General features: G+C 37.2%; 1 protein-coding gene across 1 annotated transcript in view; it reads left to right on the top strand.

Moving 5' to 3' along the window:
* The window catches only part of Arih1 (ariadne RBR E3 ubiquitin protein ligase 1), a 98,376-nt gene that overhangs the window by 29,587 nt on the left and 49,093 nt on the right, over positions 1–19,696 (top strand). The window contains exons 2-3 of the mRNA XM_028774452.1: positions 3,233–3,300; positions 19,025–19,169. Coding sequence (XP_028630285.1) covers positions 3,233–3,300; positions 19,025–19,169 — 213 coding nt within the window. The remainder of the gene's footprint in view (positions 1–3,232; positions 3,301–19,024; positions 19,170–19,696) is intronic.

Here is a 19,696-nt window from a genome sequence, read left to right as displayed (position 1 = left end):
TCAGCTCCAGGTTCCTGTCTTGACTTCTGAAGATGATGAACTGTGAGGTGGAATAAATTCTTTCTTCCCTTTGCTTTTGATCCTGGAGTCTATCACAGCATAGAAACACCAAGATAAGTCAGAGTTCAAATGTAACCACAGTCTTCTCCAAAACACAGTCAGGTCTGTTTGTCACAGCAATAACCCACAACCTAGTACCAGTTTCTGTCTTAGTGTTAGGGTTTGTGTTATCTTAGCCCATTTGGGTGTATCATCAATTGAGGTATTCCAGTACCTGTATTTTAGACTTTCCCATTGTCTGCAGTTTCATACATCCACTGGGGATCTTGGAACATACATACCACAGCTAATAGGGTCTGCTGTATAGATAGGTTACTTTTATGTGACATTCTAAATACAGAACTTTTTTTAGTTCCTCAGGAAGTTCCTAGTACTTGTCTTTCCTCCCATCTTGGAGTATAAAGGCTGTTAATACATGACTCGTAGTTAGTTATGGATCAGTAATATTCCTTCTGGTTCTGCTACATGGTGTAGTGGAAGGGACAGGAAAGACAGATTATCATAGATTTGATTTACAGTTGTTCCACTTAATGCATGAGATTAATGCAGGAGTTTTTGTAACCTAATTCTATTTTTCTTATATTTACAAAGGTTTTTAAAGTTAGTCATAAGAGAAGGGGTCTGTGATCCTAGCAATTGAGAGGCTAAGCAAGAGAATATTACATTCTTAGACACAGATCTCGCTCTTAAAAAAAAAAGTAAAAACAAAAAAAGCTAGCTAGTGAAGTGTGTTTACAGGATGCTTTTTTCTTTTGTTTTTGGTTTTGCTTTATTGAAACAGGGCCTTTACATTCATCATGGAACTCACAATATAGCTTAGGTTGGCTTTAACTCTGCATTAATTCTGCTGCCCTGGCTTCTGGGGTGCTTATGTAACAGGCATGAGCCAGTGCCTGGTTTACAGAGTGCTTTGAGACTTAAATAAGATTTATAAAGTAATTAGTATATGGCCTATTAGAGAATAATTGTGATAAGATACAGTTTCCCACCATCTCTCTTTATCAAGTTTACTTAACAGTGATCAGCCAGCTAGCTACTCTGAAGCAAGTAATCTAAGTCACTTTGGCAGTGAGTGCTTCCAGGTGACTAAAGAATGTGAGACTGAACCCAGGAGTCAAGAAAGCCTTCCATAGTAAGTTCTGATAAAACCAACAATAGGCTACAACAGCCTTTTGCTCCTGGAACTCAGAAGACGTACTAGTGACACTGGTCATCCTTTCTCTAATTTCTCTTTGTAAGTTGAAACTTAATTCCTGAAACTTTCAGGTGCACTGTTTAATGGAGGTGTCACAAAGTTATAATCTAACAAGTCTAGTCCATGTTATTAGACTTAATTTTTATTCCATAATAATTATATTAAGACTTAGATTCAGCTTAATCATTTTCCTTTTTAATCTTAACTCTTAGGATTTCTTACTGTAGACCAGGCTGACCTCGAACTCACATAGAGAGCCTCTTGCTTTTTGTCTCCTGAGCACTGGGATTGAAGGTGTGTGCCACCACCGCCCAGCAAGATTCTTATTCTGGAGTGTGATGTTAAAAGAGGTTAAAAGACTTAGGGTTTCTCTGAATAAGTGAGTTAGGTAGTAAGGTGAGCCTGGATGAGTAGACAAGTACTTTAGTCATTGGTCTTTTGGGGGGATGGGGGTAGGATAAATGCATGTGGACTGCAGGGGTGGTGACAGATGGTATTGCTGAGAATAATTTGAGACACCACTCTTTTCTTTTCTTCTCTCTCTCCTCTCTTTCATTCAAGATTTATTTATTTTATGTATATTGAGTACACTGTAGCTGTCTTCAGACACACAAGAAGAGGGCATCGGATCTCATTACAGATGGTTGTGAGCCACCATGTGGTTGCTGGGAATTGAACTTAGGACCTCTGGAAGGGTAGTCCATGCTCTTAACCGCTGAGCCATCTCTTTAACCCCCCAAAGCTTTTCTTTTTGATTGTTAATGACTCTTTTATTAGATTATTTTAAATCAATACTTAATACCATTATTAACCACAGTGAAAAAGGGAGCATATTTAGGCTATAGAGGTATTTTTGAAATGTTCTTTGACATAGAAATTTGTACATGAAACAGAAGTGAAAACAGACCTGAGTTCAAGCTCTGCTTCCTCCACGGTTATGTGCTCTCAGATCTTGGAACAAGTCAGCTTTCCCTGATCTCTTATGGAGGCCCCATGGAGTTTCTGGTTTTGAGACAGGGCCTCATTCTGTGTGGCACAAACTAACCTGGAACTCAGTGTTCCTGCTTTAACGTCCTAAATGTTGAGATTACAGGTGAACTACCACACCATGCCTCATTGTGTTATAAATTTTAACGAAGTGTGCTCAAATAGTTAAGCTTGTTAGTTTAATGAGAAATGGGAATATTTGTGACAACAGCAAACTTTATTTCAGAGTTTTAACTTTTCCTTCTATAAATAACCTAATATGAAAGAGCACCCCAAGAATAGAATACATACATACTGTATCTCTACATGGTACAGATATTTTTTGGTTTAGTTAAATATATCTAAAATATGCTAACTTTAAATTCCTTTAAACTGTTTGATTCATATGGGCTTACAAATTTTATTAATTACATTTAGAGTGCTGACGTGGTAGTCTATTAGATACTCCTTGCAACAAATTAATTTTAATGAATGCCTATATTTTTGATTTGCTTTTCAAGATAGGTGCTGAGATTATAGGTGTAGGTGACCTCACTTGGCTTAGTATAGTCTTTATGTTGCCATTTTCTTTCTTTTTGGCTCATTTTGAACCCTATAGAGGATGAACTATTATAAAAGGATGTGCTATTTAAATAATCTTGATCATACAATTAAAAATTTGTATCTCCTTTGGAACATAAGTATCTAAGAAAGGGTATTTTGGATGGGACTTAGTGGTACAGCAGTGCTTTTGTGCTTCAGTAGTGGCACAGAGAAGAAATATATTAGGATATAAAACTTGAATGAATATTGAAATCTAGCCTGCATTTTTTTTTTTTTACATGTATGTGAAATAGCTGGGTTTTTTGCATGTGAACAATTCCAGTACCTAGGATTCGGGAGCAAGAGAATAGTGAATTCAAGGCCAGCCTGGATTACACAGAAAAACACACATACTAAAAATCAGTGAGATACAATTACTTTAAAATGTTTTTTTTCCCCCTCCTTCAGAATCCAGCAACTATCACGAGAATACTCCTTAGCCACTTCAATTGGGATAAAGAGAAGCTAATGGAAAGGTAAGAAATTATATTGTTAGCTTTGTACTTAGAAGTAACAGAGAAACCCCACTGAATTGAATTCATGAGCAAGAATGGATTTATATAACAGTATGCATGTAAGCAAACCAATGTGTAAGTAATAATTGCTATAATTTCTTGTATTGAAAAATTTACAGTGAACTTAGTGTTTAGGAAATTCAGGTTAAATTCTGCTTTATTTTGGAAATGAAATGGAGGCTTTATTTCAGCTTATTAGATAAATCTTGAAAATCACAAACTAAAAATACATTTTAAAAAGCACTTAAAAGCTTTCTTGGAACACATAAGATCTCCCTTATTAATTACTTAAGATATACTATTTATGAATTTTAAATCTGTATTAGTCATATAAATGACATTTATTCAATAAAAATGAAAGAAATTGGTTAGGTCTCCTAGCTGTCAAACTAGATGCTTGGCTTGGTTCTCTGATTTTAGAGAAGGATTCTGTTCTGTTGGATGTTTGTTTTTATAAAGTTTACCTCTCAAAATCGGTCTAGTTTTAAAAGAATAAAAGTTACCGGGATGGAGATTGACAGTATTAATCACCCCCTGGGTTCATTAGATTGGATGGTTGGTGGCAGTTGTCAGGGTAACAGCTTCCTTTTACGCTTACCAGCTTTACTAGCAATCTGAATTGGAAAAATTGCAGCTTGCTAGGAACTGAGAATCTAAGTATTGTGAGAAATGAGTGGAACTATTTTCCTGTTTGAGTTCATATTCAAAAAGCTGTTTAAGTCAGATATTAAGTGGTATTGGAAATATAAACTTCTTCTTCTTTTTTTTTTTTTTTTGGTTTTTCGAGACGGGGTTTCTCTGTGTAGCCCTGGCTGTCCTGGAACTCACTCTGTAGACCAGGCTGACCTCAAACTCAGAAATCCACCTGCCTCTGCCTCCCAAATGACGGGATTAAAGGCGTGCGCCACCACTGCCCAGCTGAACTATAATTTCTTTTATACACCTTATATCTGAATTATAATTTAATAGTAACTCCAATATTGAGCACTTTGTTAGATAGTATTTGATGGTATTCTTCTGGTAGTTTGTCTGTTTTGGTTGGTTGGTTGGTTGGTTGGTTTTTAGACAGTCTTACTGCAGCTCTGGCTGGCTTTGGCTATATAACTCTCTCTATGGAGAGCAGACTGGCTGAAGCCTCATGTAGATCTCTCTGCCTCTGCTATTGTCACTGTCACTGTCTCTGATGGAACTAAAGACATGTGCCAACATGAAATATCTCCTACTAGTTTTTAGGGCTGGAAACTATTGCCCCCACTTATTTATAATAACTTAACATTTTGAGAGTTAAGTTTTTAAACTCAATTTTGTAATATAAAGCCCTGAACATGTTTGTTGGTCCCTAAAACTCGTGTTAAGCATGTTACATCCAACTTTCCCTGTGTTTATGAAGGATAGATGCTTCTTTGATCCTCCAATATTGTTATCTTTACTGATATCAGTGTTCTTGATTTTATTGTCATTTGCTTTCAGGCTTATTTCACACTTCTCTTAACAAAAAAAGCCAGTTTACATTACAGTCTTGGTTTTCTTTTGTAACACTGCTGAAAACATTTTCCAATTAAATATTCTACGTAATTGTGATGTGGATTTAAAAAAAAAACACAACAAAAACAAACACAACAAAACCTGCCCAGGTTTCTAGCTGGGCAGTGGTGGTGCACACCTTTAATCCAAGCACTCAGGAGGGGAGGCAGAGACAGTCATATTTCTGACTCCAGGCCAGCCGTTTACAGAACGAGTTTCAGGACAGCCAGGGCTACACAGAAAGACCCTGTCTCAAAACAAAACAAAACAGAACAAACATTTCTGACAAACTGTTGGGAACCTAAAGATTTTTTTTAATTGAATCATAAAGTATTATTTTTTAAAAAGTATTTATTTCATTTTGTGTGTCTGTACATATAAATGCAGGTGCCCTTGGGGCGAGAAATGTGAGGTCCCTGAAGCTTGAGGTACAGATGATGTCCAATATGGGTTCTGGGACCTGAACTTGGCTCCTCTGCAAAAACAGCAAGTTCCCTTACACACTGAATTATCTCTCCAGCCCCTTTAAACACAATTTTTCTGTGTAGAGTTGAGAGTGTATCTCAGTGGTAGTTTCGAAACCTGGCATGTGGCAACAACAAACAAACCAGATTGGTATAAAATGTCTTTGTCTCCTCTAGTGATGTTTACATTATATTCTGTATTGTCTGATATGCTTCATTTGTTATGCTTCATTTTAAAAGCATTTTGTGTACTTTCTAATTCTAAATATTCACCCATCATGTATTATTTGCTTTTAGATACAACTTTTTCAAATAACATGTAGGTGTTTTTTTTTAATTTTTTTAATTCTAAGCATTTATAATAATTTCTGTTTAGATTTAGGTATTGGTATTTTAAGTTGCACTCTCATATTTTCTGTTTGTGTATTCTGTCAGCACTATATTGTTATTCTGTAGTAGCACCCATGTTTTGTGTTTCAGTTTTCATTATAGTTAGTTTATACATAACAGATGTGAAACTAAGTTTAAACTAGGTACAGTGTCTGTATTCCTTTTCTATAAGACATGGACATTAACATACTTGTTCTTTCTTACCCTTTCTCCTCACCCTTCAGCTTGATGAGTTGATGATAACTGACTTGTTAGTAAGCAATAGTAAGCCGGTGCTGTTTCTTCTCTCTACCTCCCTGATCTGTAAAAACATCTTTGTGAGGGCAAGTGTGCATGCATGCGTGTGTATGGGCACGGGCTTGTAGAGGTCAGAGGACAGCTGTGAAAGAAAGAACTCCCAAGTCAGATACACAAAGAACTCTTAGAACTCAGCAACAACCTGATTAAAAGCTGGCATGGTAGCACAACACCTTTAATTCCAGCACTTGGGAGACAGAGGCAGCAAATCTCTTGAGTTCAAGGCCAACCTAGTCTATATAGTGAGTTCTAGGCCAGCCAAAACTACATAGTGAAGCCTTGTCTCCAAAGGAAAATGAAAAAAAGAGCCAGGAATTATTGGCACATCCTGTCAGTTGGAAGCTTGAAGCAGGAGGATTAATAAACTTCAGAGGCCTGGTTATATAGTGAGTTCTAGACCAGTCTGGAACTTTATATCCAGCCTTATCCCCAAAGATAAGGAAAGGAAGGAGAGAGGGAAGGGCTGGCAACTTGAACAGACATGGATGTCTGTAATGGAAAATAAGCATATTTAAAGATGTTTAACATAGAGGCTGGAAATAATGGTGCAGTGCTTAAAAACATTCATTGGGTGCTCTTCCAGAGGACCCAGGTTCAATTCCCAGAGCTCAAGTGGTAGCTCACAACCATTTGTAACTCAGTTCCAGGGAATCCATGCTATATTCTGGCCTCTGTGGCCACTACAACAGTGTGGTGCACAGGCATACAGACAGACAAAATACCCATATACAGGTGAAATCTGATGCTCTCTATGTATTGAAGCAATGGGATACTATACACATCTGTGGAAAGAGTGAGACTCTAAACTACTTTCAGCACTGACTTCAGGTGAAGAATATTGAACAGTAGGAGCACTTACTCATTGCGGGTGGGAATGGAAAATAGTGTAGTGACTTGGGAAGACTGGCAGTTTATTATAAAACAAAACATTCTCTTAGCATGCAGTCTAAATTGTGGACTCTGATGATGTCAGTATAGGGTCGTTGAATGTACCATTTTCTGGCTTTTGATAGTAGGTTGTACTTGTAAAGGAATGTGGGAAAGATGGCTTTCTTTCTCTCTTTCTCTCTTTCTCTCTTTTTCTCTTTCTTTCTTTCTTTCTTTCTTTCTTTCTTTCTTTCTTTCTATAAATTTATTTATTTAATGTATGTGAGTACACTGTACAACCTTCAGACACCCCAGAAGAGGGCATCAGATCCCCTTACAGATGACTATGAGCCACCATGTAGTTGCTGGGAATTGAACTCAGGACCTCTGGAAGAGCAGTCAGTGCTCTTAACCACTGAGCCATCCATTTCTCCAGCCCACCATGGTTCTTTTTGCTATGAACCAACAACTACTCTTAAACAAGAAATAAGTTATTGATAGATGGGATGGAGAAAGAAGAAAAGGTATAAATCAAGCATACTTATCTCTTAATGTTGTTATAGGAGTTACATGAAGTGTGTGTGGTGCTGCACACCTTTAAATCCAGCAGTCGGGAGGCAGAGGCGTGTGGATCTCTGAGGTTGAGGCCAGCCCGGTCTACAAATGAAGTTCAAGTATACCTAGGGCTTAAAGAAAGCACTGTCACGACTGGACAGGGGTATTGGGCATAATTGAACTTCTTTTACCAGTAGTTTTAAAAGCTTAGAGATGAAAATTTCTTAGTTGTCTACCTCCCTCCTCCAACAGGTTTAAAAATAGAGTAAGCCAATAATCATGGAATCATAGAATAGAGTGAAATATTCTGGTTTTCCTCTATAAGGATTAGATGATTACATGGGCAAGTTCTAACAAACCTTCAAAGAGCTGTTCATTCTTAATGAATACTACCTTAGAATATGGAGAAACATAGGAAATCATTAGTGTTAGCCAAGACAAAATAATAATCAAAATTTGGTAAAGATAGCATAAAAAATCATGCTTATTATAAACATAGCTGGTGAATTAATAGATATTTAAATAACTGAATGAATTAATGATATATAATTACTGTGAGGAATGCAGTAAATCATTAAGAAAAATGAATTTATATACTTAATACGTCAGCAGATTAATGGAGAGAAAGCAAAACATAAGCATAAAAGGTTAGTGAAATTGTGCATTTACCCAACATTTAGTAATTGTAAAAATTCTTAGTAAACTAAAAAGTTAATACTTGTAATTTATATCACAATTATATTTTGTACCAAAACACAGTAAAGAATCATCTTTTTAGCTAAGAAGTTTGAAGCCAGCCTTGGCAACATGTTAGGAAACCCATTTCAAAACAAGACCACAAATACAAATAGTGGATGCCACCATCACTTAGATAGAATGTCAATTCTGATAACATAAGGAGCCAGGGCTGTTGACAAAAACATCTGTGATCCCAATTATTTGGAAGATTGAGGTGCAGTTATCAAAGTTCAAGCTTTACTAGACTATAGAGAGTTCCGAGCCAGCCTGGGCAATTTGGTGAGACTGCTTCAAATTAAAAATTTAAAAAGGCTGGATATGGAACTTATTGACAGAAATTGCCTGGTGTGTATGAGGCTGTAGATTCAGTCCCCTAGTACTGCAGAAAAATACAAAGAACTTAAATTAATGGCCTAAAAAAGGAAAAAGAAGAAAGATTGTACGTGAATAACAATGCCATCTGTGTAGGAAATTGAAGAGAAATCATCTGATAAACCAATAAGATAATCGCCTATTGATCATCTAAGAACTAAAGACAGAATAAATATTAGTGGCCAAGGTCCTTTCTGTTCCTCCCTTCATTAGAACTCTCAGTGAATAAAGAGCGTGTACTGTAAATAGGCTGATGAGCTTTAGTTACACAGAATCATTATAAATGTGGGCAGTAGTGTTAGTAATGCCTGGTACATTGATTTTTAAACTTATGTGTATGTGTATATGCTTGAGTGCAGGTGCCCATGGAGTCCAGAAAAGGGGGTTGGATATCCTAGAGTTGGAATTATAGGTGATTGCAAGTCTATAACCTGATTTGGATACTGGGACCCAAATTTGGATATCTCTCTCTCTCCCCCCCACTCCCTCCCCCCCCCCCCTCTCCCCCCCTCCCTCCCTCGCTCCCTCCCTTCCTTTTAATTTTTGAAACAGAGTTTCACAATGCAAATACATATTTTTAAGTCTTGCTTCCTATTTGGTAGTACTGAATTATTTAGCTTATATTGATGTACTTTTATTTTGTCAAAATTGTGAATCATATCAGTGTATCTTTGTATTACACACCTGTGAGTTCATGGTACTGTAGGAGAAACAGCATTTATAATTCTTATTTACCCCCATACTTCTTACAGTTAAACTAATTTACCACATTCTAAAAATAAATGTAATTTATTCTTTAAAATTAGAAACTTTGGGTAAAGGGTGTAGAAGCTGATTCTAATTTTATCATTTCCCATTCTTAAGCAGCTTCTCATACTTTTTTCTTCTTTAGTCATCTTTGTTGTGCTGGGGATCAGCCCAGGAGGCATGTGTATATACCAAGCAGACACTCTGTCACTGAGCTACACACTAATTCCCTAGTCTCTGCCTGTCTCTGAGACTCAGTGTGTGCCTGTCTGCCTGTGTCCACTGCCCGTGACTTTCTCTTTGTTTTAACAGCAGTAGTTTAAATATGGAGTTTTGCATTCTCTTGGTTTTTCTCATGCCGTTTTGCATGAAACAAAGCAGAATCAGAGCTGCAGCCACTGCCTTGTCATCATCAGTGGTGGTTCTTACATGATGTTGCTTCCTTTACTTCAGATCTTAAATTAAACCTTGTCCTTTTCTGGTATAGTAGAGTTAGCAGTTTAAAACAAGTTTTAAATGGTTAAATGGAAAAGACATTGAGAAACAAGCCAGGTGTCTGATGTTGAAGTTACCTGGAAAACCGTGACAGAATGGATTTCTTGATACTGGTTTGAGGCAGGTCTGCCCCTCCTAAAAGTATTTCCTTTAAAGACTGAGAATCAGATATGAAGGCTGTGCCACCAGTTAGATACCAGAAGCACTATTAAAGTGGAGGTGGAGGCCTGGCTGCTGTCTGGGACACAGCTTTTACTGCTCGGCTGTGTCAGTATTGGGGCACTGAGAAGAGTGTTGCAGCATAGATAGATGGCTATCTATCTCTTTATCTGTTGAATTTCCTCTTGAACCTTCTTTTAAGTCCTAAGTTTTTTAATGACTCTGCTGAATGAGTTCCCCAGAGAAAGGAGGGAACAAACCTTTTTTTTCTTGACAAGTCTAAAAAGTTTCTTCTCTAAGCTTTCTACTCTGCCTTATGATGTCTGTTTTCATATTGTAACTAAATAGAATAAAAGCTTTAAATGAGAACTGGCAAGCTAGCTCAACAGGTAAAAAGCCCTTGGCATATGTTCCAGTGACCTGAGTTTGAACCTTGGAACTTACCAAGGAAGAAAAAAAAAATTAAAATGCCTGCAAGTTGTCCTGACCTCCACACATGTACTGTGGTGTGCTTACATGTGCGTACACAGAAATAATGTAATTTAAAATTCTTTAATAATTCTTAGACACTGACTTTTTCTTCAAGGTGATGGATGCTTAGGTTGGGCTTTGAAGAACATGAAAAACTAGGAAGATAAGTTAGGTCTGAGCAAGGGACTGTGAGTTCCAAGGACTGACCTTGTGGGTTCCAGAAGTTGTCAATCAAGTAACTGAAGTTGCAAGTATCTTAACCCACCTACTGGCTTTAGAAAATATTTTAGTCCGTTCACTTCAGTCCCCTATTTATAGGCTTTCTTCTCTGAAATAGAACTTTATTAAAATTGTGACATGAATGTAAATTATGTATTAATTCTTACAGAATTAATTTTAGAAACAAACCACCAAAAATGGGGCTGGAGAGATAGATGGCTCAGCAGTTAAGAGCACTGATTGCATTTCCAGAGAGCCCGAGCTCAATTCCCAGCAGCCACAGGGTGGCTCACAACCATGTGTAATAGGATCCAATGCCCTCTTCTGGTGTATCTGAAAACAGCAACCATGTACAGTCAATCAGTCAGTCAGTCAGTCAGTCAGTCAGTCAGTCATTTTTTAACAAAGCAAACAAAACCAAAATGGAGTTCCTTTTATAGTTGGAAATAAATAAATGTCTTTGTGTCCTCCCCACCTTGTCCTCTCAGATTCATAATGACTACTTGGTAAACTTGAAATCATTTCAGTTGGTATGAAATGAGTGTTAATGAATTAGCTGGTATGTGTAAAGTGAAAAGACATGCAGGGCTTTTTGAGGTATGATCTTGCTGTTTACCCATGCTAGTCTCAAATTTATGGGTAAACCTCCTTAATCAGAGTCCTAGGGCTCTAGTTGTACGCTACTACTTCCTGGTCTTTCCCAAGTTCTGTAGTTGTTCTGAAGCTTACTACTTCTTAGGAGTAAATGAAAGAAAAGGGCACTTACCCTTTTCTGACTGTGTTTGGAAAGGCTTTGTGATATTGTTATGAAATACTAATAATAATTTAGTAAAGAGGTTCAGTGTAAAGTTGGTGCTTATGTGCTTTTTTTAGCTGTCTCTGTATAATAATATGCTTTGTAATAACTTGTTGAATGTGAAAATGAATTTGGTTTTTCAGAAACCTTTCTTATGTAATGACATTCACCATTCTTTTATAACAACATAGGTTTTCTTTTTGCTGTTGCTATTGTTTGTTCCTGTTCAGTTATTTGGGGTAGTTGTGGACGGAAATAGATTAAGTGTCTAATCACACTGCAGTGTAAACATTGAATTTCTGTTGCTCTATTTACTAGACATGATCTTAAAGCAACTTACTAGTTAGTTTATATCTGAAGTGATGGTGCATGCCTGTAATGCCAGCACATGGAAGTCTAAGGCAGAAAGATTAAGAATCCAAGGCCAGCTTAGACTACCTTTAAGACCCTGATTCAAAACAAAACACAAAATAACAAAATCCCCCCCCCCCCCAGATAGGTTTTCCTTTTTTCTTTTTTTGTTGTTCCTAGTTTAGCTGCTTTCTCAAGGCTTCATAAATTATAATAACTTTTGAAAACATATCAGTTATGTCTGAAATACAGGTTAAGGTGGTGTAGTATTCAGAAGGCAAACACAGCAGTCTCTTCCCTAACAGTAGTTAAAGCTGTTTGGGAATATACAAAACATTTCTCATTTGGGTAGCAAAGGCTTTGTTGTTGAGTGGCATTTGGGGTAGAGAGGACAGGATACCATGAGAACTCATGCATTTCTGGTAGAAAAAAGAGCTACGCAAGGGAAGCAGATTAATACATATTCAACAGTACTTGGTTGCTGGCTATTCTGTAACTCAATCTGTAGACCAGGCTGGCCTCAGACTTACAGATATCTGCCTGCCTCTGCCTCCTGAGTGCTGGGAATAAAGGCATGCACCATTTACACCCAGCTCAATTAGGAAGTTTTTAAGCAAAAGTAGTTTTATTAATTGAGGTTAAATTAGGAAAATGCTGTTCCATTGTGTGTGGTAACAGTTAAATTGACAGCAAAGATTAGGTAGAAGAAATGTAAAAGTAAATTGTTTCATGAGAGAGAATATAGGAGATTTGGGCAGATTGTAGTAATTTGAGCTCTTCCCCTAAAGGTAATAGGGATGGTTAGATGAATACTGAAGCAACTTTAAAAGAAATAGGGCACAAAGATTTTGTAATATAAAATTGGATAGGAAGGCTCAAGAGAGGCTATGAATCTGGAGAAAATGAGCCAGTCCTGCCAGTCTGCGATACTAATTCCGAAGTAGTTTAAGAATGGAGGAAGAATGAAGTACAAGGCCAATGAAATGTGGGAGAAGGAGATACACTACTTGTAAACCTAAAGGCTGATTACGTCAGTGAAGTGGCTTAGAAATTCAAGCTCTACACTTGGATTAAGATGCTCACAAACTGCTACTATCCCTATGCACCTGACAGCAACAGATACAGATCTGACTAGGGACAGAAACTTGAGCTCTCAAACTACTTCCTTAAAGTATTATCCTTTCCCCCCACTTTGTTTGTTTGCTTGTTTACATTAGTATCCGTATTCATGTGTGTGCACATATGGAGGTTAGAGGAGTTGGTTCTTAAAAGCATGTGAATTCTAGGGATCAAATGCAGACTGCCAGGCTTTGGTGGTAAGAGTCCTTCCTTCCTTGTTGAGTCTTACTGCTGACTCCTTCAGCTTAGTTTTCTTATTAAACCTGTCAATCAGAGACTTCAAATACTTCAGATAGAATTGTTATAGACTAAATCTAGTATGCCAGTACTAGAAAAGATGAGTACAAATGCTTTCAGATGTAAAAGCCATTTTCTAGAACGGAAATGTAAAATAAAGGCAAATAGTTTATACCAAAATTGGACAAAACTAAAGGTAGTTGAAGGTATTAGAAGAATTAGAAGCTATCCAATAAAAGATGAAAAATATAGGAGAATTTCCAGATTGGTAAAATAACAGTGTGTATGCAAACTTGTCAGTTCCTGTGCAAAGAAAATAAATGCCTATTTAATTGATTCTAAGATACAGTTTTCTTCCTTCTTCCGTTGGCTTCCCTACTTCCGCCCCTTCTTTTGCTTTTTTTTTTTTTGGTTTTTCGAGACAGGGTTTCTCTGTGTAGCCCTGGCTGTCCTGGAACTCACTCTGTAGACCAGGCTGGCCTCGAACTCAGAAATCCGCCTGCCTCTGCCTCCCAAGTGCTGGGATTAAAGGCGTGAGCCATCACCTCCTGGCTTCTTTTCCTTTTTTTAAAAAAAGAAAAACAAACAAACAAACAAACAAAAAAACCACCTTTCCCACACAGGTGGACGCTTGGATCCTCTACTCTAGACTTAGCTGATGACAGGTGAAATAGAAAAGAATTTCATTTCATTCTCTAGGCCAGGCTAGCCTCAAACTCAGTGATTTCCCCCACCCCCACCTCTTCCTCCTGAGCTCTGGGGTTAAAGGTGTATGCCACTATGCTTCCTCCCTCCTTACCCCTCTTTTTGGAGACAGGATATTGCTATGCATCTCTGGTTGGCCATCCTCTTATCCCTGCTTTCCAAGTACTATGATTATAGGCATGAGCTAATAATAATTTTTAAAGGAGATTTATTTTGATTTTCTGTGTGTTGTTATTTGCTTGAAGATAGTATGTACTGTGTGTGTGTGTGTGTGTGTGTGTGTGTGTGTGTGTGTGTGTGTTGCCCACAGGAACCAGAAGAGAGGGCATCTAATCTGAAACTGGAGTTAGAGAAGGTTGTAGGCTGCCATGTAGGTGATGGGAATTAAACCCCACTCCTCTGAACATCGGTCTCTCAAGCCTCAGTGTCGTTGTTTCAGCATATCTAAATTTGCTGATGACATCTTAAAAGATGGAAAATTTTACCTACATGAAAATTTCCTGTTTTCTAGTTAAAGCATAAAATATCAGGTCCAAAGCACCTGAGAATTGAAGACATCTGGTAAAAAGAAATCCACCCTTAAAATACAATAAGCCAAGTGTGATGGTGTGTGCCTGTAGTCTCAGCACCCAGGAGGCAGAGCAGGAAGATAAAAAACCAAAATAACAAACAAGCAAAAAAACAAACAAAACAAAAACACCCTACCCCCACTCCACATACAAACTCAAACTTGAAAATAATTGTAACGAAACTGCAAAAGGTAAAGAAATCTTTTTTTTTTTTTTGGTTTTTTGAAAAGAAATCTTTAAGACAGCAAACTATAGATTATTTTGAAACTATAAGTATATAGCGTATTCTGATGAATGAGCTTCTCAGTAGTAGCAGTAGAGTCAGTTATCAAAATAATACTTCAGTGAAGTAAGCCCCAGCCTGTGTTCATGGAGCATGTTCATAAATAATGCTGTCTTAGTGAGCAGGCGTTGACCTTAGAACAAAAATTTGAAGTGTACAGATTTACTTTGATATTATTTTCCCCCAATAATTTATAATAATTTGAAAATCAGGCAAACATTAGAAATATGAAAAAATAGCTAGCTTTGTCATAAATCCATGAAATAATAATAAGTTAAACATTTATCATAAATTTCACATAGATCTTACAGGGGGCCATATGTATCCGAGGGAAATGTAAAACGGCAGTATTAAATCTCAGGTACATATATAGTAACGGTAATACCTGCTTGTACTGTTTAGTAAGCTTATAGCTACCTCCTGTGGGCTGCTATATTTAGCTCTGGCACTATATTTGTGAGTAGTATCTCTTTAAGGTTATTTCCTTATGAGATATATCTGACCTCAAGGTTTGTGTTTTCATCACTGTTGTGGCTTGAACGTAAAATCTCCCTTGTAGACTCAGGTGTTTGTTTACACTTGGTCCCCAACTAGTTTGGGAAAGTTGTGGAACCTTGTTGGAAGAAGTAGGTCATTAGAGGTCAGTCTTGAAGCCTTCAAACCTAGCCCCACTTCTTGCTCTCAGTGTGCAGTGCCTGCTGCTTTCCTGGTTTTGTCAGGTCTTCTTCCTATGGACTTTAATTTTTCTGGAATTACAAGTTAATTTTTTCTCCCCTAAGTTGCTTTTGTCAGGATATTTGATATTTGATTATAACCATCATACATATTAACATACAAAATATGTATTAATTGTCTGTTTATGTCAACAGCAAGTTCTTAGGATTTCAAAATTTCTAGGAGTCAAAAGAATAATATCTAGCAACTGGTGAAGTTTATAGCTCAGTAGTAGAATGCTTGCCTGGAAAACATAAGACAGTAGGTTTGTTGAATGGCAAAGGGAGGAAAAAAACTGAGTTACAGAATTTTCACTGAATCTGATTTGTTGTAAGGTCAGCTGAGAGTTTTTATTTTGCACCCAGAGTTTGTATCTTTAATTTTTTTCTTTTTATGTTCGAGTGTTTTGCCTGTATGAATGTGCATTTGTGTACCATGTGTGTGAGGTGCGTTCTGAGATCAAAAAAGGGGATCGGCTCCCCTGGATCTGGGTTGCTATGTGAGCTACTCTATAGGTTCTCGGAATCAAATCCAGGGCCTCTGGAAGGGGGCAGCCTTATCTCTTAACTGCTAAGCCATCACTTCAGCCCATTTTTGTGTCTTTTTTAAGCTTACATTTTGTTTCTGTATGCTGATTAAAATTTTATTTATTTTTGACTTATTTAAACAACTTTTTGACTGGGCTAGGGGAGACATTGTATCCTGTGTTATAGTAGAATTTACAGACTTATGTGCATATGCATAGAAACAAATAAGCTAAATATTTAAAGTATCAAACAATGAGTTATGTATGGATCAGTGAGATGGCTCAACAGGTGAAGACTCTGGCTACCAAGTCTAACCTCCCGAGTTTGATCTTGGATCTACATGGTGGAAGGAGAGAATTTAATGCAGCAAGCTGTCTCTGGCCTCTACAAATATGTCATGGCACATTCACATGCACATACAACATAAATAAATGTAAAGAAACCTTCCTTTACTTCCCTAACATTGAAACTATATATTTGATTTATGAGTGCTGGGATTGAACCCAGTGCTTCATGTGTTACAAGCAAATACTCTACCATCTGAGTTTGAGCCACTTTCCCATCCCTAAATTAGATTCTAATATTGTCCAAAGAGCCAGTGTTGGGTCAAGGGTAGACAGACCTCATAATAAATACACATTAAAACAAAATCTTTTTTGTTAGCCTAGGAAAGGAGCCAACCTCCTCCTGATCTATAAGGCCTGGTCGCTTTGCTATTTCTTCCTCTTATCCAAAATGGCATTGGGTCCTGTGAAAAGAAGAATCCCATAGAGAACTTTGAATCTGTAAGCTCAGCCTCTGGATGTTAAGAGAGTGGAAACAGAATGAGTTTTGAAACTAAGGCCCTGGAGCTGCTCACAGGCTAGACTCCTGTATTTTCCAAAGGTAGACAAGCTGTCATAATTTTGTATCAGAGAAATGAAAATCTGTGGGGCAGAAGTATTTATTCCTGGAGAAGAGGCTGAAAAGGTGAAGAATCACAGGTCGTGGAAAAAACTTCTTAGATACTAGAAACTGGTTTGGGGATCCAGAAATGCATTGATCTAGGTATCACATTTGACTCATGTATTGGTATATACAGCTGGACCTCTTTATGGTACTTGTCAGGCAGGTTTCAGTGTCACAGGTGACACTGTACAGGACAGGTGACATTGGAAGCAAACAGAATCAGTAGAGAAGTTAAGTGCAATTCCAAAAGGAATGGATCATCTTCTTGGCGAGTAAATTCTGTCCAAATGGCTAACAACATTTTCTCAGTGAAATGTGGAATGGGAAAATGGGCAGCAAAACACGTAAGTTCTGTATTTCTTGTAAATGAACCTTGATTTTAAATGGGGGATAAAAACACAAAAACCTTTCAGACCTATGCCAGAGAATGCTTGTTAAGTTCCTATTCTTTTTCCTACAGTTTCTCATGTAGCTTAGACTGGCCTGGCCTTCAACTCCTGATCTTCCTGGCTCTATCTTCTAAGTGTTAGGGTTGTAGGAATATACCACTGTACCAAGCTTTGCCTGGTATGTGGGTGTGTGTGCGTGTGCGTGTGCTCGAGAGTGTATGCATGTGCATATGCCAGATATATATGTATTTGCCTTGAGTAGGTAGGTAATGTATGTATGTGTGTTGGCTCAGTGGGCAAAGTGGGAGCCAAGCGTGATGAATTCAGATCTCCACAAACCCACATATAACAAAAAGCTGGATGTGATGTCATATACCTGTAACCATAGTGCTAGGTAGGCAGTGATAGGTGTTTTCCTTAAGTTTGCTGTCCTGTCAGTATAACTGAAATTGTACACTCTAGGTTCAGTAAGAGTTTGTGTCTCAAAAAGGAAGGCAGAAAGCAAAAGATACCGAAGTTGTCCTCTGGCCTACATACACACATTCAGGGGCACGTGCATCCACATACTTACACAATGCACAACACAAACAGATAGATGATGGAGATTTGGACCTGGGAACAAGAAATAGACCTACCTGTACCCTGTGAGTAGACTTAGAATAAGGAAAGGGAGACGGAGGTCCTAGTTCTCTTCCCGTTCCTGTTTGTTTTTCAAACTTGTCCAAGTTGTCATTAAAATGCTATAATCTGTCTGGAGTTTATTTTATTAACTTTTAATTGAGATTCTTATATATATATAAAACATAACCATAAATACATGTGTTTAAAACCTTGAATGAAGCTAAAACATAGTTGATCATATTCTTTATTGATATTATAGCTGGTTGAATTGATTTACAAATTGAAAATTTTTATTTTCATCTTGTTTTCCCTTTGAAATGCTAAGGTACTTTAGACTGAGGTAGTGGTGCATGCCTTTAGTACCACTACTGAGCTTTGTGAGTTTCAGGACAGTCAGAAGCACATAGTGAGTCCCTTTCTTTAAAAAATAAAACAAAGCAGATATTTCCAGGGTTGGGGTGAGGAACGGAATGGGATGGACGGTGACCATTTGTCATTTGAGAAACATTTTTCTTGGCATTTACCCTTGTTATCCATTAAGTGGTTCACCATTTGTTCTATAGATAGCACTTGGAACACCATTTCCTGATAACATTGAGTTTTAATTATGCTATATTGTGGTATGCATATGGTCATATAATTGTTTGATGTAAATGAAAGAAATAATTCAAAGAAATATGTAGAAAAGTTCATTGTCTACAATGAAATATGTAGTCATTTCTCTTATAAAGTAGTTTAATTAAAATGATTACTAAATTTTATCTGTATAAAATACAGCCTAGTATTAAAATAGATTATTCTTCACAGGCAACTAACTGTAGCTGTAGCACAACTTTTATCCTAAAGTTTTAGTAACAGTTGTGTTAAATGCTAATTGCTTAACCTTCCACAATGCATATTTAAAAACAAAGTTAAAAAATGAAGAATAAAAAGTCAAAAGTCAACTGTAGTGCACACACTTTCTGTTTGCTGTCCTTTAACCATGTCCTCTTTTCTGTCTTGACCAGAGTGGGTTTGATCTTTGATTTTAGTTTAGTTCATTGCTTTTCCTTGCAGGAAGTCAGGTTTTTGGAGAGCTCTAACTGTGCCATTTGCTGGGCTCTCATCCTTTCTGTTTAAATAATGCAGGTACTTTGATGGAAACCTGGAGAAGCTCTTTGCTGAGTGTCATGTAATTAATCCAAGTAAAAAGTCTCGAACTCGCCAGATGAATACAAGGTCATCAGCACAGGATATGCCTTGTCAGATCTGCTACTTGAACTACCCTAACTCGGTGAGTACCTGGTAGTTTAAGGCTAGCATTATGTAAGAGGGTAAATCAACTTTTATAACTTACACAAAGGACAATTTGGAAACCTAGGAACAATAAATATACCTGTAGCCTGTCAGTAGATTTAGAAGAAGGAAAGGAAGACGAAGGTCCTAGTTCTCTTCCCATTCCCATTTCTGTTCCTGTTTGTTTTTCAAGCTTGTCCAAGTTGTCATTAAAATGCTGAAATCTTTCTGGAGTTTATTATACTACCATTGGAGAACTATGTAATAGGTAGACAGTTTATAAACTTTTTAATAGAGGTTAAAATAGATTTAAGAGTTTAAACATTCAAAATATAAATTTTTAGGGTACCTTCAAGACTATAAGATATTTTTCATTTATATCTATTCTGACATAGATTCTTAAACATGGCAATGGGGGCAAAATTAGGCTAGGATAGAACTAAATACTGTGTTTCTTTTTTTAAAAAAATGTTAGTAAGTTTTATTGAGTTATAGTGGTGTATGTTTGCTACATTAAGTGCATTT

This window comes from Grammomys surdaster, unplaced genomic scaffold, assembly GCF_004785775.1.
Source record: "Grammomys surdaster isolate TR1022 unplaced genomic scaffold, NIH_TR_1.0 241, whole genome shotgun sequence".
NCBI lineage: Eukaryota > Metazoa > Chordata > Mammalia > Rodentia > Muridae > Grammomys > Grammomys surdaster.
The sequence above is the reverse complement of the archived record's forward strand: the minus strand, read 5'-3'. Positions and strand labels throughout refer to the sequence as shown.